Below are 24,942 nucleotides of genomic sequence, written 5' to 3' on the forward strand. Positions count from 1 at the left end.
GAGCTCCGCTCCGCTCCGCTCTGGGCCCACAACAAACTCCAGCTCCCAGAATTCCATAGCCTTGAGCCAGACAAGAGTTAAAGCGGTTTCAAACCGGGTTATTCCTGCAGTGTGTTTTGGGCCTTTAAAAACTCTGCGTCTCAACAGCGCCACCTCCTGGCTCGCCGCCTGCGTTGCAACCGAGCGTCGCTTTGACAGTTGAGGCAACCCGCAAAGCGCCTCAAGGCCCGCCCCCTCCGCCTGGCGATTGGCTGTTCCGCTGCCCCCTCTGCCTCGTGATTGGCTGTCCCGGCCGGTGCGCCGCAGTCCTGCTGCTTTTGCTGAGGCGGTTTTCCTGAGTCGCGGATCAGCCTCCGCCGCAGAGTAGCCTCCGCCGTTAAAGGAGGCAGTGCCCTCCGCCTTCTCCTCAGGGAGAGAGAGTCCCCGGAACAAAGAGATGGCGTCGTTCAATCTCGGGGGGCTCCATTCTTCTTCTTCTTCTTCCTCGCGGAGGAAAAGCGTCCATTCCCGCAACGCCACCGTCGAGAGGAGGAACCTCATCACCGTCTGCAGGTGAGGGCTTCCCCGCTCCAGGGGTCTCTCTCTGGGGGAGTGTGTGTGTGTATATACATATATACATACAGACACACACATATATGCACACATTTATACCCACACATGCACAGACACATATACATACATATATAGATAAACATACACACACACACACATATATATACATATATACATATACACATGCCTACACACACACTCACACATGTGTACACACATGTACATACAGATATACACACATATAAACACATACACATATGTATACACAACCATACACACACACCACATATACATACACACATATATACATACACACACACATTTATACATAGACACACATACACATACATACATACATACGCATACACACACATGTACATATATTTATACATACACACAGACAGACATATATACATGCATATGTGTACACACACATACACACATATACACATATATACATGCATACTCACACTTGTACACAGACACATGTATACACACATGTACCTACACATATACATATGTATACATACACACATATATGCACGCATATACATGTGCAGACACACACATGCATACACACATACACATATATACACACATACATATGTATATATGTTTCTGTATTTGAGCTGGGATTCAAACCCTGGTCTCCGCGTGTCCATGTCCAACATTCAAGCCATTGCACCATACTGGCCCTCCAAGCTCTGCTTTACTTGAACTTAAAATACACACACATGCATTCATACTCCCACATATATATATTTATGCACACATGTACATACATAACACACATACATATATACAGACACATGCATGCACACACATGCATATATATTTATTCACACACACCTACATACATAACATACACACACATGCATACACACACGTATATGTTCACACATATGTGCATACATAATACACACACACACGCACATGCACACAGTGTGTTTATCTTTCTCTTAGGGTTTTCCTCCTCCTCCTGTTGTTGTTGTTGTTGTGTGCCTCCATAGGGTTTTGTTGGCTAGTTTCCTTAGTGGGAGTTTGCCATTGCAAGCCTGTGAAGCTGAGAGAGTGTGACTTGCCCAGTGGGTTTCTATGGCTGAGCTGGGATTCAAACCCTGGTCTCTGAGTGACCATGTCCAGCACTCAAGGCATCACACTACACTGCCCTTCAAGCTTTACTTTACTTGAACACACACACACACATGCGGTTGTTGTTGTTGTTGTTAACTGCCTATCCTCAGCTGCCCTGCTCAGCTCCTGCAGATTCATGGCCTTGGCTTCTCTGATTGCAGTTATCCATCTGGAATGCAGCCTTCCTATTTTCCTGTTTGTTTGTTGTTGTCTGCCTTCAACTTATGGCGACCCTTATGTAGGGTTTTCTTGGCAGGTTTCCTCAGAGGTGGTTTGCCATTGCCATCCTCTGAGGCTGAGAGAGTGTGGCTTGCTCTAGGTCACCCAGTGGATTTACACGGCCAAGCGGGGATTTGAACCCTGGTCTCCCGGAGTCCTAGTCCAACGCTGGCCCTCCGCTCTTTGTTATTGTGTGCCTTCAAGTCGCTCCCAGTTTATGGTAACCCTAAGGCGAACGTATCATGGGGTTTTCTTGGTAAGATTTGTTCAGAGGAGGTTCACCTGCGCATCCCTGCTCATCTTGTCCCTTGACCCTGAGAACATGTGAGTTGCCCAAGATCCCTCCCAGTAGGTTTCATGGCCAAGCTGGGAATTGAACCCTGATCTTCAGAGTCGCTGTCCAACACTCAAACCATTACCAAGCATTATGCAGTGGGCCCTTGGTATCTGCTGGGGTTTGGTTCCAGGACCCTCAGTGGATAACAAAATCCATGGATGTTCAAGTCCTATTATATACAATGGCATAGCAAAATGGTGTCCCTTATATAAAATGGAAAATCAAGGTTTGCTATTTGGAATTTATATTTTTAAAATATATTTCCAAGCCCTGGATGCTTGAATCCGTGGATAAAAAATCCGTGGATAAGGAGGGCTGACTGTAGTCTTTCCTAATGAGTCCTTTCTTATCATGAGGTGGCCAAAATACGACAACTTTGCTTTACTCATCATGGCTTCCAGGGGGAGCTCATGCCAGATTTGCTCTAGGACTCATTTACTGGTCCTTTCAGTAGTCACAGTATTCATAGACTTCCTCTCCAGAATCACATTTCAAATGAGTTGATTTTCTTCCTATCAGCTTTCTTCACTGCCCTGCTCTCACAACCACACCATAGATATGGAAATACGATGATATGGACCATCTAACTTCAGTATTTAATGGTACCTCCTACCTTCAGGATTTTGTCTAGTTCCTTCATAGCTGCTCTTCCAACTACTAGTCTTCTGATTTCTTGACTGCAGTGTTTGTTTGTGTGTGTGTGTGTATACACAAACAAACACCCCTCTACCTAGACATATCTACTCTGAACAAATCTTGTAAAAAAAACAAAACAACCTGTGATATGTTAGCCTTAGGGTTGCCATAAATTGGAAATGAGCTGAAAGCTCACAACAAGAAGAGCATATATAATGGGTGTGTGTAGATAGCCCAGATCACTGTTCTCAGTTGGTGCAACTCTGTAGTATAAGCCATGCAAATACTTTTTAGCAAATGTAAATAGAAAATACTCACTGTGTTCACTGGAGTTTAGGAGTGTGATCTTAATTCAGAATAAGTACATCCTGGACCCTTCCTTTGTTTTCTTGCAGTTGCCAGCAAGGAGCAAACACCAACTTCTGCCTAAAGCGTTGGGGGGTTGGTTGGAGGGAGAGGTTTCCATCTTTTCGCCAACCTGGTTTTGAATAATACAGTGGTGGGTGTGTCAAAAGATGTTGTGAAGGAATTATCGTAATCTCTTCTCAACAGACCTCTGCATGTGCCCAGAATATAAATGTCTCTTCCCTTATCATTGCACCTTCATTATACTGTGTCTTCAGCTATGTGGAAGATTTCTTTTCTTTCTATTTTCAGATCTGTGAATGGTTAGAGAAAACTGCATCAGTTCCTTTCAGATGTGACCAATGGGGTCCTGTGGCAGTTTCTTGGAATAAATAAATTCTTATGCGGGTAATTTGCTGTGTAAATGAATGTGTAGACATGAAGCAGCCCTTTTCTGTCCTCTTTTGATGCTTTTCTCCTCTGTCATTGCTAAGTGGGAAATCTGATTTTTCCCATTTGTTCTGTTGCCGTTCCTACAGAGCATACTCTGCCTTATGACACAGCATTATATATGGATGCATTACATCTGAGCTCTACCATAGCCTCTGTTGATTGCCAACCTCTTACAGCCTTAAAGAAGGAGTGGAGAGGAGAGACAGAATAACTCTTGGATTCTGTTATTCTAGCCTAGCCAGGAAAAACACAGAGTAAATCCCTGGAGAAGCATATGGTTCTGGTAGTGATGAGTTGCCATAGTTGGGAGGAGGCAGAACCATAACCATGCCAAGTTAGTTCTGTGACAGGATTAGCTTGCACCACTATAGGTTCTTGAATTTATCTTGCCTTATCTTGACTACTGTTCACGCTGTTGGGGATAAGTAAATTATTGCTCACGTGGATACTTTTATGATGAAGGCAAAGATGTCTGACACTTGGTGGCACAGCTTTTGCATTCAAGTATCACCAGTCCTCCTTTCACTACCATACTTCATCTGTCATAATGATGATCACTTGGCTAGTGTCTCTGTATCAGCTGCTTCCGAACACATATATCCTCTCTCTTTGTGCAAAGCTCTGATCCAAACATTCTGCCAAAGACTGGAAAGTGAGGATAAGCCTATGAAGTGCTAGAACGATGGGATTAGGGGCAGGCTGATTTTCATAGGACAAAATAAATACTACTGCTACCTAGAGTATACCAGTAGTTGAGGCAAAACCTGTTTTTCTCTACAGATACTGCAATAAGTGTACCATTTGTTTCTTCCATATCAGTGAATGACTGCCATTTTTAAAAATGGGGAACATTTAAGTACTGTTGGAGGAAAACATGCACTGTGGGAGAAACTGCCTAGCCACCAGCCATGGGAAATTCCCAGTGTTACATTGACAGGGAAGAGGATAATATGCCTGATGCAATGATTCCCATCAGGCTTTATTTGGTGCAGAGATCTTCCTCCCTCTCTTCATGTCCCTAGTGGAGGTGGCTTGGAAGAAGGAGAAAACATTCCTAGTTTGCATTTTACTTGGATTGTGTTTAGTTTATGGAATGGGAGAACATCTAGGGTGGAAAAACTTGTGTGGGCCATGGGAATAGCCCTAGTGCTGGTCTTGATGGTGGTGGATGAGCATGATGAATACAGTACAGATCAATAATGGAGCCGGAGAACATCCTCCAGATAAGTCCCTTCATTGGCTAATTCTGTCTTTCCAACCTGACCCTCCACACATCTTAGAATTATTACTTCTCCCATCATCCCCAGTTAGCAAGGCCAGTGGCCATAATAGCTGTGAATGTCAGGACATGTAAACCAGACCTTTTTTTGGGGGGGAGGGGGTTGTGAATGTTTTGTGAATGTTTTGATAATTCTAAACAGTATACTATAGGAGCTCAGTCAGTGGAAGTGCTACTATAGGCATGAGGAGTGTGTATGCCATCATCATGAAAGATTAGTGATACCCTCAGCTGCTTTGCTTACAGTCAATGAGCTCTCTGTCCTAAATGAAACCAAACCAATTTGCTTGGAAATTCTCTCTTTCTGTGTCTTCTGCGTACCAGAGTGATTCTTTCCATCTGTAAAAGGAGTAGAAGTCTGTATGGGATTCTTCCTGTGGCACAGAAATCTCTAGGGTACCCGGCAGGGAATTAGATGTTCCTGCAATGTCTTGATGTTATATATGGGTATCTCCTGCACCTTCTCCCAACCAGAGGAAACAGAATCTTTCTGTGGGGTTTACCACAGTGAATCAGAAACAAGGGATTTGTTGATAAAAAATATGCATTTCCTTGATGATGAGAACAGCCCTGCTTCTTTGAAAAAAGACAGTAGCTGCATAGTGAAGCAGGAGGCTTCTAAACCTCTATCTCTCCTTTAATTTTGACTACCGTATATATTTGACTATAAGTCGACCTCATGTATACGTCGAGGGTAGATTTGGGGGCCTAAATTATGGATTTTGATATGTCCTGTGTAAAATCGAGGGTAAAACCTAGGGGTATGTGACAAATATCTAAAGTATGAAGCAAGGAAAACGGTGCCAAACAACTTACAAAATTCCATCAGAAACAACTATTTGTGCTCATCCTAAAGGCTGGATGGATGAGAGAACAGAGGGGGATCAATGCTTCGAGGACAGATTATGCTCTTGCTTTTCACCAGGGCATGGTTCCTTTTTAAATATGAGTTAAAGTACGGTACTTACATGGTTAATCGACTCAGGTTTTCGGGGTCAGTTTTTTGACTAAAATTTCTAGACTTGTACATGAGTATATACAGTATTATGTGTACATGTAAGATAGACAGTCATACACTCAGGTATATGAACTGCATGTGTTTGTGAATGAGGGGGAACAGCTAGCTCAGTCAATTTCCAGGTCACACAACACAAGAATGTATGTTTCAGATATTTATTTTGGTATTCTGGTTGTTTGCCTTCCAATTGTTTCTTATCTGTGATGACCCTCTTTCTTGACAAGATTTGTTTGAGGTGTGTGTGACTTTGCCTTCTTCTGAGACTGAAAGAATGTGACTCGTCCAAAGTTATCCAATGGGTTTCCATGGCCAAGCGATGATTCAAACTCCAGTCCCCAGAGTCATAGTCCGGTGCTCATACCACTACACCACAGTGGTGTTACTTTCAGTCAAAACTTTAATCAGAAGTTTGTAAAATTCTATTGTTCTTGTTGTTGTCTTGCCCTTTAAAAAGACCTCTTGGTATAGCGGGGGAATGTTTGTATTATTTTCTTGTTAAAACTACCCATAATTTTTTCCTTATTAGCTTCATCCTGTCTCTCACACAACCAACTTTGCTCTTTTTTGTTTTGACAGTGATTCCTATTGTGTTCCAAGCTGCTCTGTGTTGCTCTGAGAATGTTATTGCTTGTTTTTGTTGTCATCATTAATACTATATGTAAAGGGATTTTAGATGCTTACAGAAGTTGTTGCCCATAGTTATTCCTGAACAGTCCTTATTTATGAGTAGGCGTGTATAAGCCAGGTTTTGTACTGCATTGATTCTCATGGTTATTTCTTGGTAGGAGATAAGAGGGGTTGATTATAGTGGGAATGCTTATGTAAAGAGGTAAATTTTTGATGGTATGCAAAACTGTGCTGGGCAAGTAGAACAGTTACCTTGCTTATTGTGTTTCATTTTCTGTTCAATGTGCTGCTGCACTAGAAGACCAGACTTTTCCCTCTTCCCACTGCTTTGCAGTCTTTAGAAGAATGTTTCCTTATTGTTAAATGGGTTGCTTTTCCCCCTTTCCCTTACAAAAATCCAGCAGCTATAACTGCTTGTGCACATCCTAAAGGCTGGATGGATGAGAAAATAGAGAAGGATCAGTGCTTCCAGGACAGACTACATGCTTGACTTTCACCAGGGGATGACTCCTTTTAAAATAAGAGTAAAAGTATAGTACCTATATTGACCCATAGATAAGTTGACTCACAGTTTGGGGTCAATTTTTTGACTAAAATTTCTAGACTTATACATGACTATATACAGTACTTACTTTATGTTTGATTCAATTCTGGTTGAAATTGGTCAGTCCTCCGTATCCACACATTATGCATCTGTGGATTCAACCCTCCACAGCTTGAAACTATTATAAAAATAAATAAATCCAAAAAGCAAACCTTGATTTTGCCATTTTATATAAAGGACACGATTTCTCTATGCCATTGTATATAATGGGACTAGAGCATTCACAGATGTTGGTATCCAGAGGGGGTCCTGGAACCAAACTCCAGCAGATACCAAGGACCCACTGTACCTTTAAATTAGCTCTTTGATTTAGAAACCAGACATACGAGATTGTTCTGCCTTAAAATACCCCAAATTCTTTTGTGATAAAACTATAGAGATTATTTTGTGATAAAACTATAGAGATTAAAACTATTAGAGATTATTAACTATAGAGATTAATTACTAGCTGGACTGACACCCCACCCTCTCCTACTATCAACTAGTCTGTGAGCGGTGTTTCCAGGAAACAAAGGCAACCAGGTGAAGATAATCGCAAGCACCTAGCTTTGTCATTTTTATTGTGGGTTTATTAATGCGGGTGTGTATAGACAGATGATATATGTCTTGAAGGAAGGGAGATAAATGATTGCAATATAAAATAAAAAAATTAAATGTTTAGTAACATGTGAATACATGTTTTCTAGCACAGAATTCCTGGATGCTTCACAGAATCCAAGTAATAGCTCACCCCATGTCTTTGTTCTGCTCTCGTGATCTTGCAGATTTGTGTCACTTTGTATCCTGTTGTTAGTTTGAACCATAACAAAATGCTTTAAGGATAATGCAGTCTTTTTTTTCTTCCTCTAAGAGCAAAATGTGTTGCACTGCGCAGTTGCTCCTTAGATACAGATTAATTTTTCTCTCCATTTTACATCGATTCTGTTCTAGTACAAAAGCCTTATAATTGGGCACTTGCCTGCTGCTTTTAGCAAGTTAAAATGGTCTCCAAGCAACTAATACAGTCTTAGCTTTACTGATACTTGTAATAATTTTCTCTTCTGCCAGAAATGTTTATAATCAGAACTTTCTATTACGTTTTATCACTTTGAGAATTCTAGCGGTTGGAACAATAACTTTACATATCATACACCGTACTGCTATTGGGGCGGGGGAATAGAAGCACTAGCTGTAATAATTATTCACTACTTGGAAGAAATAGCCAAAGTCTCAAGAAGTTACTTTGATCATTCAAATTTTTTTTAATTATATTTATTCATGGAGATTTGGGGACATATTTTGCTTGTTGTTTTTAAAATAATGGGTAATTCCAAGAGATTGTTCCCACTCTGCCATAAAATCGTGTCACCCCAGAGTGCCAGAACCCTTTCTCCACATAGCCTGAAACCCCCACAAAAAACTATGTGCAAGTAATTACTTGCCAGCTATTATCTAAATGATCCTTTCAAGTGTTTGCAATTTATTTGATGATTAAAAGTCTTTTTTGTTTTAAGAGACAGTGTTCTGATGACATCTGTTAACAGAATGGCTCACTTTTGAACATTGCTAGTCTTATAGGCCTATTACAGACTGCCAAAATAAAGCTGCTTCAGGTCTCTTTGGAAGTATGCTATTTAAATGATGCATGGGTCCTAAAAGTCCGGAAGTCGCGCCAAAGCCACACTCCATTCCTAAGCACTGGAGTGCAGCTTTGGTGCAGCTTCCGGATTCTTAGGGTGCATGCATCATTTAAATAGCATACCTCCAAAGAGACCCGAAGCAGCTTTATTTTGGCAGTCTGTAACAGGCCATACATTTGATAAGCAAGCATGGTTTTTGTTTAGCAATACAAATAATGTTAAATATAGTAAATCAAACAACTTAACATAAAAGGATACCTGATTTAAAATATACAGATGACTTGCTGGATCAGTTGTAGAATAACAAGTGTTTGCATACTTCAGAGTGATACAGAGTGGGGGGATATATTTTCATAAACGGAACTCTAGTCAGCTTGTTTTTTAAAATTACTGAGCTCTCTAAACTTCAGTGATGTATGTTTAATTTCAAGGTATATTTTCCCCTAAAATATTATGTACCCCATCATGCATTATATCTAAAAAAACAAATTGTTCTCATGCTTTTAATATACCATAGGTTTTCTATCAAGACATTGATTGATCGATCCTGTTTTGAAACTATTGATGATTCTTCTACTGAATTCAACAATTTTGCAGCCATTCTGGAACAAATTCTAAGCCATCGACTTAAAGGTATTTAAATTGTGCGTCAACATGTTTTTTGGCTAAAAATAATTCTTGTCTAAGGGTGTGTAATTGAGATTTAAAACATTATCGCATGGAGAAAAAAGGCAAAAGAGAGCCGGAGAGTAGTGGCTTTCTCTGTGCCTTACCAACTGACATAGCACTTCAGTTCTCTTCCTGCAGTCATCAGAAATGGTCATCAAAGTGAGTCTTCCATTCTAGTTGGAAAAATCAATTCAAGAAAAAACCTGCTTTGATGACCATCTCCTGCGGGAAGAGAACTTAAGCTCTACGATGTCATGCGGTAAAGCACAGAGAAAACTGCTACTCTCCAGCTCCATTTTGGCTTTGTTTTCTCATAAGATAAAGCTCTAATACTAGTGTATTTATTATGGGTCTAGTACTTACCATAATTTTTTTTTAATTTACATGTTACTTGCTGCTGAAATTTAGTGGTTCTAATGCATTATAATCAATGGAAAAAGGAACTAAATGCAAAATTGTAATTGTGATAGTCTACATCATAGTCAATTTAGTTCACTTTGGCTCAATATCAATAGTCTATATCATACTAATGAAAGCCAATTTAAGTACATTGAACATTAATTTATATATAAATTATAAATTTAATTTTAGAGTGGGAGGATTTTAATTAATTTAACATTTAAAGAAAAAACAATATTTCATTCATTTCTACTCATTTTAATTGATTTTTCATATACATAGCTAATTTTAAATGTATTTTTAAATTTAAAAAATCTTCACACGAGAAACGTGTATATATACACACAAACAAACAAGGCTCATTCCCCAAGAACCTGGCCAATGTAAAAATGGTCCCTGACTATGAACGCCCTGCAATAATTGATAATCATTTTGCACACAAACCCCATGCACTAACTGACGTCTCTTCCAGTGAAGGCATGTTTCAGTGTGTTCTTAAGATATTTTTTATTCAGAGAGTGGTGAGTATCTTTTCTACCTCCTCAAATATGGCACTAGTTTGGAATATCCCCTTTTTAACTAGCTTTCTTCCTATTGCATGAGATAGGAATGTGGCCATGCAGTTAGATCCCAGTTCTTGCTAGAGTGAAATAGGTTTATTTTATTCCTAAGCAGGTTGCCTGCATCCCTTGCACGCTCTGAAGAGAATCACAGAAATTCACAAGTATTCATGAATGCTGCATAAATTCAATAAAAGAGTGAGAAACATAAGAACTAACATGGAGAACAAATAAGTCAGTTCTAAATAAGGTCAGGCAGAACAATAAACATATACTCAGGATAAATGAAGTTTATTGCATACATAGAGAAATATTGGCTATTGACACTTGCCAATAACTTAGAGACATAATACAGGAGATGTAATTGGAATTAAATGCTCTGAATTCCTGTCAGACAAGAATAGTTAAAGGGCAATAATCATCTTGTGCATTTTGGGTGAAACGCTTGAGGTTATACTTGAGGATTGTTATACTGGGTCTAGAGGATGTTTAGTGATTGGTGTGTGTGTGTGTGTGTGTGTGTAGTGATTTATTTAAAAACAACTGATTTTTTCTCAACAAACATAAAAGAGATTGTTCACTGAAATATTCTTTAGTTGACAAAACAAGAATTTGGTTTGTTCTTTTATCATAAACACGTTCCATTTCACTGTCTTTTTTATGACTGCACATTATTATTGTCGTCTGTAATGATTAAAACTACTAACTGCTATAAAAATACCTTGACTAAAGACCCTCTAGCAATCATCCAATAAAGGAGTTGCATTTTTTGGCCTCAAAAATTGCAATAAAAGATAATTTTAACCATCTTACAGAAAAGTATTGGAGAAAACCCTTCCTTGAAAAGGAGTTTCTGGGTACAACCACCACTAAAAAGGCTTTTTCCTTAGTACCTGTTGAGTTTATTTTGGGAAGCATTATCATCTCAACAGGCAGTCAGATTTATACCAAGATGTTGATCCTTTAGATATTCTGGTCTAACAGGCTTTAAAGATTTAAAGGTCGTAATATTTACCATAACTTTATATCTTGGATCCACATTTAGAGTCATTGCTACTGCTTTATTTCTTTTAAAAAACCATTTACTCAGTTTTCTTGCAACTAATTATGCTCTAAAGTTTTAATAATGGAAAGCACATTAATTTTTCCCTCATTATTTTTCATTAACATGAAAAGTGAGTATCTTTATACAGTACTGTATTCTTGTGGTGAGTGCATGATTAAGAGGTGGAAAGCTGATGGTGCAGTCAACAGTTTCTGAGTTAATGTTGTAGACCAACCTCTAATATAGATTGCTACCTAAAATGTTTGCAGTTTTCTTCATTTGGATTTAAAGCCCAATGTAACTATTGTCTTAGGGATGAGGCATGTAACAATTTTTCACTTGATAATTTATTCACTGTTATCACTGTGAAAGAAAAAAAGTAATCCTTCCAGTTTTACTTCCCTTTAATCTAGACAAACTGTCTTTCAAGGTGAATAAAGGGGAATGGCTAAGAAGTAAGTGGCTGGAGCGCTTATCCAATCCACTTATCAAAACAAAAGAAAAAAAATCACATATTCCTGGTAAAGTTTTAGTCAAAAAAGTGAAGAAGTTTTGTCAAGGGCACCAAGAAGCATATATAGACAAGGCAGGAAGTTTACCAAATTTTGAAGACCATAATGCTGTAGCTCAGCAAACGAAGTAGATGTGTTCCTGGGCATGACTTCTTTGACAGAAACTTTGGTACCAGAGGCATAAATAACATGGAACAAATAGGTATAGGTCCCTACATCACAAAAAAGAAGAGCAACGTGGACATGTTTCAGCAAGCTTTTCATTCAGAAGTAAAGATATGTACAGTACATGTGAAATTAAAAACCAGGTCAGGTAAGCATTGCACGAATACACAAAAACATTTGAAATCTTCCAGAGATGACTGAAGCATTGAGGGATGTTTTTCCCCCCCGTTCACTTTTCTAATAATTTCCATTTTTGTGGCCAAACTTACAGATGTGTTCTCCTCCCCCCCCTTTTTTTTTCCTGCTGGGGCTAGTTGGGGAGGCTTATCTGCTGTCACCTTGTTTGTTCATTTTTCTGTTTATGCATTTTCCATAAGGGATTCCAAAGTCTTGTCTGCCTTGCTTGTTGTAAGGAGGCACACATTGACTACAGTTTGATTAGCTAGTGTAGACTCCTGCTCTTTCTTCACTCAAGATTTATTGCATTGTTTACTGCAGACATGCTTCTCAAAACTGAATGTTTGTGTTTCTCCAGCCCTCCTTCACCATCCTCCTAATGCTGGTGCTTCTTAAAAAAAAACTTCTAGTGAGACAGAGAACAAGGGGCGGGGTGCTGGACAGGCATAAAAATATTTTGTGAAATGAGATTTCTTCCTCAAAAGCTCTGTTAACTAAGGTATGCAGGTGTATGGCACCTTTAGAGGCAGTGGTGGAAAGAAACTTTCTAAGAGTAGAAGGGTGTGTGTCTGTGTGTATATTAAGAGGAGCACTGGATAGTTTGGCAGAGAAGCTCCATTCTTCTCAGATTTGGAATGGCAACTGCCATTGTTGATTACCTGTTTCTTTCCTTCATGTTTGCTCCTTTGTGTTGAGCATATCCAGGTTTTAATTTCCCTCAGCTATCAAACTTTAATTAATATTAGTATTTAATAGTATTAGTATTTAATTCATGTAGTATATTATTATATTATCAAGGCTTTGCACCCTCTTAAAGAACAGAAGACAGAATTGACAGGAAATTTATAATTTATGCATTTAATGTTCACGATTTCCTTTCTTCCTGACATTTGGATTCAGGTCAAATGACTTGGTTTGGTTATGAAAGCCCTCGTAGCTTCTGGGATTATATCAAGGTGGCTTGTCGCAAGGTTTCACATAACTGCATCTGTAGCATTGAAAATATGGAAAATGTTGGTTCTTCAAGAGCTAAGGTGAGAATTCATTTTGAAACATCACATGCTGAAAATAGGCTAAGAGCTTTATAGTGTAAATAAAGGACTTGAACCATAACTGTTTGGTTTTACAACATTGACTGTGATTAATATCTGCATACTTAAATTCATCCTGAGATGTATGTGTGTAATGAGGGAAAAGTAGTGTACGCCGCTTTGATCATCGTGGAAAAGCGAGATGATTATTATTATTAATTATTATTATTATTATTATTATTATTATTATTATTATTATTATTATTTAATAAATAATAGTCATACTGGCTGGGGAATTTTGGAAGTTACAATCTTAAAAGTAATATTTCCAACCTCTGCTCTAGAATTTATTTTTCAGGGCTGGGAATCAACTTGACTGCATATGATCTGACAGTAAGTAGGAAGTGTATTGTTCTATTAGAAATAGGATGACATGGCTTTACTTTTGTCAGCTTGACTGGTTTTTCAATATAGAAATGGTATTTAGTTGCTCACTTAATAACACCCAATTCATGGCTTCTTCTTTTTCAGGGGAGAGCTTGGATCAGAGTAGCACTTATGGAAAAGCATTTGTCTGAATATATTTCAACAGCTTTGAGAGACTTCAAAACAACCAGGTGTTAATGCCTTTGTTTAACAAAATATTAAAGTGGATTTCACAGTTCCTCTGTGATTCTCTTAGCTGCTAATGTTCCTCTTTCAGAGTTCTATGGGGTCAGCTGTAATTGAATAGTACAAACATGGTTTCATTTTAAATCTCAATGTATATGTATATTTAACAACAATACAAATTATATATTAAATTTAACACATATATATTAAATTTGACACGAGAATACCAAAATACATATTTTTTGTACATTCGACTGTGTGTGTTTGTATCTCTCTCTCCTTCACACTTGTCTTTCACATACAAAATGCTGCTATGGTTTGTAGGCTTCCAGGAGTAAATAGGACTAATTCTGCTCAAAGTTTAGTTTGACAGGAACTAACATGCCGCTAGTGCAAGTCTGTAGTACTGCCTTTTTACCTGTAATATTCATCTGGGGAAAAAACCCTACTAAGTTACTGGGAACTTGTGACCTTTTCTGTGATCTGCTGTGAATCCAGTAGTAATCTCCCCCCCCCCTTTTTTTTTTTTTGCATTCTCTTATTATCCAGGATTTCTTGATGGTTTCCTGATGGAAAATTTTAAGTTAACATTGTAGAGTCCAGTGTACACAAGTCATTTGAGGAACACTGCTTTTTCTGACTGTATAGTCAATACATTTATAGTCAACTGATGCCATTTTGAATAATTTCATTTTGAAATGGTGAAGTGAACCCCAACAGCAGACGGATACTGTGAAAAAATGGATGTGTTAAGATTTCAGTTTTGTGCCTAATAATGAAAATTAGAACTCAAATAATTTCTATATGACAATCATACAACTATATCCTTACTTTAATATAAACTGAAGCATATTAGCATCAGTCTTAAAATATAGATATCTTAATATATATATATATATATATATATATATATATATATATATATATATAGATATAGATATAGATATAGATATAGATATAGATATAGGCAGAATTGTTGTAATACAGCTGTAATTATGAATAAATAATTATATTAATTTTGTGTATTTGAAATTGCTGTTAGCCAACATTAACACTTTATCTTAACATTTTATCTTTTGTAATTTCAGTAGTTGTTGCATCAGTAAAGTGGTTGAAAGTATTTGAACTGAAAATTAATCTTTTCTAGGAGATTCTATGAAGATGGAGCAATTGTACTGGGGGAAGAAGCAAACATGCTTGCCGGCATGCTTCTAGGACTCAATGCTATTGATTTCAGGTATCTATTTTTTACAATGGATTTAAATAATGTTTATGCTAAAATGTTGATAGAAAATAAAATTGCTTTTTAAAAATATTGACTGTTGAGAATTTTCTTAAAGCCCATTAGTTTATTTTGTTCCATATAAATGGTATGTCTTCCAAAATCCCATCCTAAAATCTCTATGCTATATTAAGTCTAGTTTACTGTTAGAAAATGTTTGCTAATGTTCCAAATTGTTTAGGGAAACTTTGTGGTAGAGCTCTGTGATAGAGCTGTATAGAAAAATTCTCCCATAAATTTTGAAAAGTAGAAATCAAGAATTTCTTATTACTGTTAAGGAAGCACAGTTACTTGAAATTTAGCCAAACACTTTTTCCCTGAAGTTGCCTTGCAATGATTGTTATATCCTGGGTCACGCAACATGATTAAGTCATTCATTATATGTTTTGTGCATTGTCATCTTAGATTGATTGCTTGAGTGTATGAACAAGTACCGGTAGATTAAAAATTGTAAATAAAACAAAGAAAAGTTTTTTTTTTAATGGAGAACTAGTCCAGCTAATTTTGCACATTGTTTTTCAGACTGAAGAAGTAGGCTTTGATGAATGACATCAAAGCAGGGTAGGAGATTATAGTTTTGTCAAGAATGCTGCTGATTATTATAAGCTATTTTATTTTTGTTATTTAAAATGTTAATTGGTACTTAAACTTGCCAATTTGGACATAATGTGTAAGGTATGATTTGACATCATGCAAATAAGATTTCATGAGCCTTAAGTTTGCATGGTCCCTTGTCCCTTCTGTGGATGTGGATGAATTCAGAAGCTCCCACTCTGAGTTTTGAGCTCACTTGTGTTCCCTTTTACATATAAATGTCAGAAAATAGTGACATAATAATTACCATTAAATAAGAAATTAAATAATAAATAAATAATAAATAATTACCATTAGTTACCAAATCAAGATTATAAACTAGCCAGGGCTCCCGCAGCTCTGGGAATAACAACAAGCTGTAGTTAGCTTGTTACAAATGTAGGGTTCTCCTTACAGATGCAGTGGAGAAGTAAAGGGGAAGGGAGGTGTGTTTGAGCCTGAGACGCCTTCAAATGCATGTATGTGTGTGTTTTGGGTATATATGTGCCTTCAACTCGCCTTTCGCCCTGTGGTGACCCCATGAATTTCATAGGGTTTTTAAGGCAACAAATACTCAGTGGTGATTTTGCCGGTTCATTCCTCTGAAATATAGCCTATACCATTTGTTGGTAGTCTCCCTTTCAGTAGTGCTAATTATAGTTTAGTGTGCTTGCAGAAAGGCCCATATCCTCTAAAGAACATCAATCTGTGATAAAAGAAACCCTGCTTTTTATAGTAACTTCAGCTGCCTTGATATTATAGGACAGTAAATTCCCCTATTTTCTTTTCAGTTTTACCTTTGAGAAGAATAAAGTCAAATACACATAAGCTCTCCCTCCAAGTAATTGTGTTGAAATCTGTAATGATGCATGGAAGTCAATATGTGTAAAAGCAATTGTTAAAAACAAAAGCAATGACCTCTTACTTGCCAGTGAAACAGTTAGTAACTGAATTTCAAGTACCTACATCAGAGACTGACTTTTAATTTACTGCAAATTGTTCTGCAGTTGTAATTTTGTTAAGGAAAATCAAATTGTATGTTAAAATAATTCAGTGTCACTATCATCTAATTTTCTTCATTTAAAATAGTTACTGATTTCTCACTTTGTATTAGCTTCTGCCTCAAGGGTGAAGGTTTGGATGGCAACTATCCAGCTGTGATAGACTACACACCATACCTGAAATTCACCCAAAGGTACCTTCGCTCTTGCATTTTAAGTTTAGTGATAGCAGTCTAATTTTAATGTTACCTTTCACTTCATATGTTGCTTCCAGTAGGTTGGAATACTACTATTCGATCAGGTCATTTTACATGTTATCTTGCTTGTCTTCTGGCTTCATAAACTGTGAACTAAAAAGGAATTTATGTTGTGATTTAAAGCTCAGTCATATGCATGTATAAATGTGCATGTTGTTGTTGTAGGTCTTCAGGTGCTTCCAAGTCATGGTAACCCTAACTCAGGATTTTCTGTGGGTTGAAAATGTGTGACTACCCAAAGTTACCTACTGGGTTTCCATGACCGAAGGGGTTTAAACCCTGGTTTCCAGAGTTGTTGTCCAACACTCAAACCACTATTCCACATTGGCTTCTATCAACATGTATACACATGTATACATATTAAAAGATAGACTCCAGCTCTAATCTATCTAGCTGCTATCATTTCAATATTAAAAACACTGAAAAATAGCTTTTAAATCAACTCCTAGGGAAAGCTGACAGAAGCTGGGGAGGTTTGCTTTGGTATTTTATAAAGACAATTCAGAGCTGCACCGTGTAGGTTTTGAGATTGCCAATACTAGAGTATAAACCCAAGAAAGTGGAGGATAATGTTTGGAGCTTAAACAATTAACAGACAGCCTACCTTTGACTAGTGAGACAATCTCTTCAGGATGATGTTATAACTTTTGTCTTGAGATTAGCGTGACTCATGGTTCTCCATGGATTTTTTTTTTTGTCCACTTATTTGAGATGACTCAAGACAATGTGAAACTTAGCCCCAAAAATCCAAATGGCACTCTTACATAAGGGAAAATTTCCCATACACAGATGGTAAAATCAAAATGTTGACAACTTGTTGTCTTTGAATGGAACTTCAAATATCTGCCATATAGAAAAGGCCACCCCTGTTCTTTTCTTCCCCTTTTAACAAGCTGGGCTTCCAATGGCAGAGGCGAGATAGGAGTCTGCTTATTTTTCTAAGAGTGTCTAGCTATGTGTTTATGTGCCATCAAGTCGACAGTTGACTTATGGTGACACAATTAATTTTAAAGGGTTTTCTTAAGCAAGGAATACTTAGAGGTGGTTTTGCCAGTTCCTTCCTCTGAAATATAGGCTACAGCATTTGGTATTTGTTGGTGATCTCTCTTCCAAGTGCTAACCAGGGCTAACCTTGCTTAGCTTACAAGACCAGACAGGATTTGGAGACAACTGGGTTTTTTGTTTGTTTGTTTGGGGGGTTTGAAGGTATGAGCTCAAAAATGTAAAATTCTGTTTAATGGCCTGGCCGCTGGCTTGTGGAATCCCTTAGGATTGAGTTCTGTCCCCCATTTTATTTAACATATACAGGCAGTTGTCAAAAGTTTTTGTTATTGGTGTCACAGTATGCGGATGACACCAATCCTATCTCTTCTTTCCATGTAATTTCAAGGAAATAGTTTTGGTGCTAAATCATCTGGTCTGGTGTCAGCGTTGCAATGGATGAGGGCTCAGTTGAAAAGCAAATCAGACTATTCATATGTTGGATAGGGTTACAATTCCTTATGAAAACTCAGGCTCACAGTTTTGGTGTATTCCAAGTCTCAGCCTTGAGGCTGGATGTCCAAGTTTCAGCAGCAGCCAGAAATGCAATTGCACAGCTAAACCTAGTGCACCAGCTATCCCTGTTCCTTGACATGTCTGCCTGGCCATGGGAAAACAGAATCACAGAATCATAGTTGGAAGAGACCACGTTTTGGTTATTTATCATCTAGATTACTGTAACAGATTCTGTGTGGGGCTGTCTTTGGAAAGCGTGGGAAACTTGACCATGACCAAGATGGTGTGGCCAGACTGCTAACTGGGGCTGTTTACAGGGAGAACAGAAACTCCATGTTACAACTTCACTGGTCAGTCAGTCAGTTTCTAGGTACAGTTCAAAGTGTCAGTCTTATAGGATTTGGATTTAGACTATCTGAAAGACTGTATGAGCTTGCCCATGCTCTGAAATCTTTCTCTTGGTTTCACCACTATCATAGGCATATTTGCCGAAGGTAGACAGTAGTTAGTGTTTACTCCCAGGTTGTGGAACTCCCTTCCATGATAATCTAGATTGGCTGCCTCATTGCTGTCCTATTACTAGCAGGTGAGGATCTTTCAGTTCACACATGGGGAGGGAAGTTGGTACAAAAATTACACTAATGAGAATATATTAATTATTACAATATTGAATTTCCAGTATAAGCATTTGTTCTCTCCCTCTTCACCTGGCTTTTTGCAGCTTCATTATGTTTCTCCATCCTCACTCTTAAAATAGGCCAGATTTGTACTGGAGTGTACGCCTTTTTCAGCTAATTTTTTTAACAAGCTATTCTTACCTTTCAAATTTGATCCCTAAGTTCTGACAGCATCAGTAGTGATGAAGAAGAGCTAAGAACATTGGGCAGCAGTGGCAGTGAAAGCAGTACACCAGAAAATATTGGTCCTCCTTTCAACATGGGTGAGAACAGCTGGTACAACAAATGCAAACGGGTTGAGCAAAAATACCGACTCACACTGGAGCAGAAGGTAAGCCTATATTGAGCTGAAGTGGTCACAAATAGTTGGATATTCTATAAAAATAACTTTAGAAAAATATTTTCAAAAGTAGTTATTCAAGAGCAAATTGGTATGAATTAGCTGAGGATTTTTGAACAACATTTAGTAGATGGGAAAGAGAGATAGCTCTGGGGAACAGAAATGAGGCTCACTAGCAGTATTTCAAATTTCACTTTACATTGAAATACATAAGACAATTAACATTGTTATTGATAGACTGAAAGGGACATTGCCCCAGACTTCCCAAGAACTACAGGCTGTCTGGCACTGCTTGCCAGACTATGACTTACGGCAACCCTATGAATGAGAAACCTTCAAGTCTCTAAAATGATGATTTCTGTAACTTGTGAGAAGATTTAAATTACCAACAGTGGCACAGTTTTTGATGGATTTCTCTTTGTATGACATACAGTTTTCTGCCAATTGAGTGGCCTTGGTTGTAGCTATGTGAAGAAATACATGGCCCAGATATTACAAGGCTGACCAAAGCACAGATTGGTTGGTACAATCAGTTCTTGCCATCTGTGGGTTTGTCATCCACAGATTTGAACATATACAGATGGCCCCACCACATTCACCCCAATGGCAGTGTGTGCATGCAGCTGTGTGTGTGGTGCCATTAGGAACAGTGGGACTTGAGGTCTCACGTTTTTTGTTATCCACGGGGTGTGTGTGTGTGTGGAACAGAACCCTAGCGGATATGAAGGGCCAACTGTATAATGCCTCCAAATCCAGACTGAGATGAAACATGTAAAGAATAATTAGGCTTGGTATTCCCCTCCATCACTGGGATCTGCGGAGTGAAAAACATGAAACCAGCTGTGCATGAAGCTGATTGGCTGATAACTTTCACCTGTACAATCCCTGGATCAACTTTGTTCTTTTAAAAAAGTTTTCCAAAAATGGGAACAGTTGATAAAAGTTGATATGAGCAATTATTGTTTACTGAAACTTCTGTTTATGACCTGAATATTGAAATAGAAAAACATTTGACATAGCCTTATTTGTCTCCTTACTTAAAACAGAGTAATGCTGACAATGCACATTTCTGATTTCATTCACAAAGCTGGGCAACAGTGGTGCAAAGTTTCTCTTACATCTGTCCTTAGCCATCATGAACGCAAAACCTGTGTGTGATTATACAGTTTACAAGGACATCCATTTCTCCATTGTATGAAGAGCCCTAAAATATAAAGATGAGGCAAATGTTACAAGAGACAGAAGAGAGTGTTCATGATGGGGTTAGTTGTTCAGCTCTCTTGAAATGATGCATGTCATACTGCTATGAGTAATGCAAAGTGATGTGCATTATTATGCTCCAGCAATATGTGCTTGCACTTAATTGACTGCTGTTCTGTATATATTCCACCTGCTTTGAGGGCAGACTAATGTGTAGTGTGAATCATTAATTTGGGCTCACAAAAATAACATGTATAAAAAAATACCTAAACCCTCATGTTGATTGTAGTGAACATCATCCTTCACCACTATATATGCTGACTCATCTTGCCTCTTCCATAGTTATTCAGTTTAATCTCTTTTTTATTACTTAGAGACAGTATCTTGATTTCACTCTGAAAATTGCATAATTTCCTGTTTATTTTGAATATTCAAAATAACCCTTTTTAGGTATTTAAAATATCCAAGCTGTTTAATTATTTTGAAGTAGTCTCAAGAAGTAATTCAACTGTTAAAACTAAAATGTAGTTACAGCTACCACTTCAACAAATAAATTCCATGCAAACTCTTTCCATCCACCTGGTACAACTACATGTTTCCTATTCTAGGCTGAACACAAAGTATTGCAGACAGTTCTGTTAGAGATGTAACACTATGGCACTATGTGTTGGTGAGTAGTGTGTCTTAGAAGACAGGAATTTATTGGATGTTTATCTGGTACAGCCATTCTCCATGAGACTTAAGGAACAGTTGACACATGGGTTTATCCCTCATGCCAACATTAAGAGGCAGGATCCTTCACCTCAAACTTCTCTTGTTTGTTTTATAGCTTTATCAACCATTCTAACAATAAATTTACAACTCTTTACAATATTATAATTACTGTTATTTTATCTTAACTTTAGTTTTATTTTTATCATTTTTTATTAATTTATTACTAGTTATTTTCTCTGGGTGGGGATGGACTGTTCCTTCAGTCTTATGAGAATGACCATTCTTGGTAAGTATGAACCACTCATTATATCTAAACAGAATGAGGAGCTTCGGTTATTAATGTTGCAAGAAGGGAAAGTAATCGCCACCACACATTTTTAATTGCCATCTTTGTCTCTGATGAAGCTTTCAGTTTCAGAGATATATCCTGGGCTCACTCCACAAGGGTTGTTTCAACTTCAGTCTTTGAGGAGCATCTGAGGAAGTAGACTGAAGTCTACAAAAGCTCATGTTGCCAACTTCTTTCTTTCAGTTGGTCTCAAAGGTGCTACAAGATCTCTATATAACATGTGTTATTTGACTTGCACATTTTGTGCCACAGTAAAGATGTGTTATGTTTTTAGGGTTATCTAGAAGAGCTAGTACGTCTTAGAGAGACTCAGCTGGCTGAATCCATCTCTCAGAAGAAGCTATTACGTCAGAAGATAGAAGCTATGAATATGACCCATAAAACAGAAAAGGAACAACTTGAGTACATCATTGTGGAACTGCAAGATCAGCTGTAAGTTAGATGCATTGCAGAAATTTTACTACTAATAATAATAATTTGTTTTATTTATTTATTTATATACCGCTATTCCAAAGATCATAGCGGTGAACAGCAAGTAAGCTGGTGAAATAATAATGACAATTATTAGATAATTAGATTAGAAAAGTTTTGATCTTTCAACAAACAAGTGCCATTTAAATGCTTGAGAAATTAATATAGCTCAAGTTTTGTTTCTTTTCAGTCCTTGTGGACAGTATGCGCACTAGAAAAAAATGGCATTTTGAAATTTGCTTTGGCAGCTAAGGTTTACTGCTACTTTAAGGATTACATGTATAAACAGAAACAGCTTGGATCTTTTTCCCGTTTATAATCTGAAATGAATTACTTTTGTTATATTCAGAATTTTGTTTGGAAGTGGGATTTTGCTACATGCATCAAAAGTATGGTGTCTTGTTAAAAATTGTAATGCTATATTGTGTAAATTTTATGGTAATCTTCCAAGTGTACATATATTTCAACATATGATCTTTGTTTGCCATCTTCTAAGGCTGAGAGAGTATGACGTACCCAAGGTCACCCAATAGGTTTCCATGGCCAAGCAGGGATTCGACCCTAGTCTCCAGAGTTGTAGTCAAACATGCAAACCTTTACATCACGCTAGCCCTCTCTGATCTTTAGGAACAGACCATTTTATTTGGATTTTTCATTAGTTTTAGTGTTATTAAAAATGTTGATCATATTTGAACATGACAGTTAGGTAGAGTTAGGAATTATGGCTTCTTGAGTATAATTGGCATGCCGGAGCCTGTTGTCAGATTCACCCCCTCCCCGACTTTACTGGGTGTCATCCAGATCTACCAGAGTTCTGGCTTATTCACACACACACACACACACACACACACATGAAAAACCCAGAGAAACAATGCAGGGTTTGTTCTGCTTTTCTCTGGCTTTTGGTGGAAACAAGCCAGAGTATCAGATAGTACTGCACTGACACAATACAGTCGGCCCTTCTTATACACGGATTTTTTATACACGGATTCAAGCATACACGGTTTGAAAATGTTCCAAAAAAGTATAAAGTTACCTTGATTTTCCTTTTTTTTAAATAAGGGACACCATTTTGCTATGCCATTACATTTAATGGGACTTGAGCATACACGGATTTTGTTATACACGGGGGATCTTGGAACCAAACCCCAGCGTATAACAAGGGTCCACTGTATAGTAAACTAAAGAGGAAAACTCTCCATCCTTCCCTCTTATTCTTGTTGCTGCTCCCCTTGCAGGCAGGCATAGTTATAGAGTTTCCACCAGCTCATCAGGTATTGGTTCAAGTACAAATACCATGGTGTTTGTACTTGATCCCATAATTTCCTGAGATTCCCTGGCTTTTTGTGTCTTCTGTTTGGAAATGAACACCTGTGCTGCACAGGTATTACTATAATTTATTCAGAGAAATCAGTTCAATATATGCAAACTTGTTTTTAAAATAATTACACCTGGTTACATTAAAATGCATGTAATATAAACATTTTACTATTTGGAAGTTTGTTTTTATGTGAGCAGTCAGAGAAGAAGTGGTGTAAAGTGAATTAGAGATCATCCATATGTATTTGAGAAGCTTGAAGTCTTCAAGATAGTAGGGTCCTGTCTTGGATGCTCGGTCTGTTTGAAGGAATTAGAAGTCCAGGGAGAAGCTGCAGTTGTGGCTCCTCCAAGTAGGCTGTGGTGTGTTACTGGAGAAAGCTGACTGTTTCAAGTGAAGCATCTTCTACTTTGCCTTTTGTAACCACTGTACGTATAACTAATTTTTACTCTGTGATGGTTATTGTCTGCATGGCTTCTAAGATATCTTTGTAACTATAATGGTTAGCAACTTACTCTTTTAAAAAGTGAATTTAGAGTTCCCATCTGAAACTGGTTTGTCACATGGCAGATTTTATTTTTTCTGGTGCACCAGGGATAGACCAGGAGTGGGAATTATGCAACCTTCCAGATTGGTTGAATGATGACTTTCCTTACCTTTGACTATGGTTGCTAGTACTGCTGGAGTTGCAGTTCATTAATATCTGGAAGGCTGAGCAATTTCAACTCCTGTGGTAGAATAAGAAGGATAAGTTGAATGGAAGGGCACTTTTGTGATCAACCTACTGTTACTAACACCTATATATTGCATCTGTTTAGTTCCTCTTCCCAAACACATTTCTTTGCAGGAAATCAGCACACAAAATCAGCACCATAAGGCAGTCTTTCCTTTGGCAGTTCATACTTGTCTGGGAGGAACATATGAATGTTTGGCTGATTTAAAGGTGATAGTGTCACATTACATATTTGGCATTAAAGGCCTGACAATATAGATAGTTGTCACTCAAATGTGATAATTATAGTTGAAATTATAAGATTTACATTCTCTGTGTAGGGTCTATGATTTCTACTTAGAGTAAAATTGTCTGCATAACAATTCAACATTGGTCTTGATACTCAGATTAGAAATCTTTGGCAGTGGGCATGTGCACATTTATTTGTTTAACATTTTCCACGGGGCTATATGTTAGATTAAGATTTTTCTATACCTTGGCTCAGTCATTACTGTAATTAAAATGGAGATTATAATCAAATAATCAAAGGAAGGCAAA

The 24,942-nt window shown here is 37.7% G+C and overlaps 2 protein-coding genes across 4 annotated transcripts in view; one reads left to right on the forward strand and one right to left on the reverse strand.

Moving 5' to 3' along the window:
- Positions 1–339: 339 nt before the first annotated feature.
- RUNDC3B (RUN domain containing 3B) overlaps positions 340–24,942 on the forward strand; it is a 41,025-nt gene continuing 16,422 nt past the window's right edge. Inside the window, exons 1-8 of one of the 2 annotated variants that reach the window (XM_042472529.1) lie at positions 340–552; positions 9,341–9,456; positions 13,251–13,384; positions 13,913–13,998; positions 15,141–15,230; positions 16,963–17,043; positions 19,443–19,611; positions 22,158–22,315. In XM_042472529.1, coding sequence (XP_042328463.1) covers positions 437–552; positions 9,341–9,456; positions 13,251–13,384; positions 13,913–13,998; positions 15,141–15,230; positions 16,963–17,043; positions 19,443–19,611; positions 22,158–22,315 — 950 coding nt within the window. In that variant the 5' untranslated portion in view covers positions 340–436. The remainder of the gene's footprint in view (positions 553–9,340; positions 9,457–13,250; positions 13,385–13,912; positions 13,999–15,140; positions 15,231–16,962; positions 17,044–19,442; positions 19,612–22,157; positions 22,316–24,942) is intronic. The other variant, XM_042472530.1, reaches the window with a different exon arrangement.
- Positions 13,793–24,942, reverse strand: part of SLC25A40 (solute carrier family 25 member 40) — a 47,032-nt gene continuing 35,882 nt past the window's right edge. Inside the window, exons 11-12 of one of the 2 annotated variants that reach the window (XR_006104472.1) lie at positions 17,099–17,199; positions 13,793–14,100 (exon numbers count right to left, since the gene is read on the reverse strand). Coding sequence is in view for 1 of the 2 variants with exons in the window: in XM_042472532.1 (XP_042328466.1) it covers positions 24,369–24,400 (32 nt within the window). In the remaining variant the exon portion in view is untranslated. Of the gene's footprint in view, positions 14,101–17,098; positions 17,200–24,353; positions 24,401–24,942 lie in introns of those variants that run through there. The other variant, XM_042472532.1, reaches the window with a different exon arrangement.

This window comes from Sceloporus undulatus, chromosome 6 (assembly GCF_019175285.1).
Source record: "Sceloporus undulatus isolate JIND9_A2432 ecotype Alabama chromosome 6, SceUnd_v1.1, whole genome shotgun sequence".
Taxonomy (NCBI): Eukaryota; Metazoa; Chordata; class Lepidosauria; order Squamata; family Phrynosomatidae; genus Sceloporus; species Sceloporus undulatus.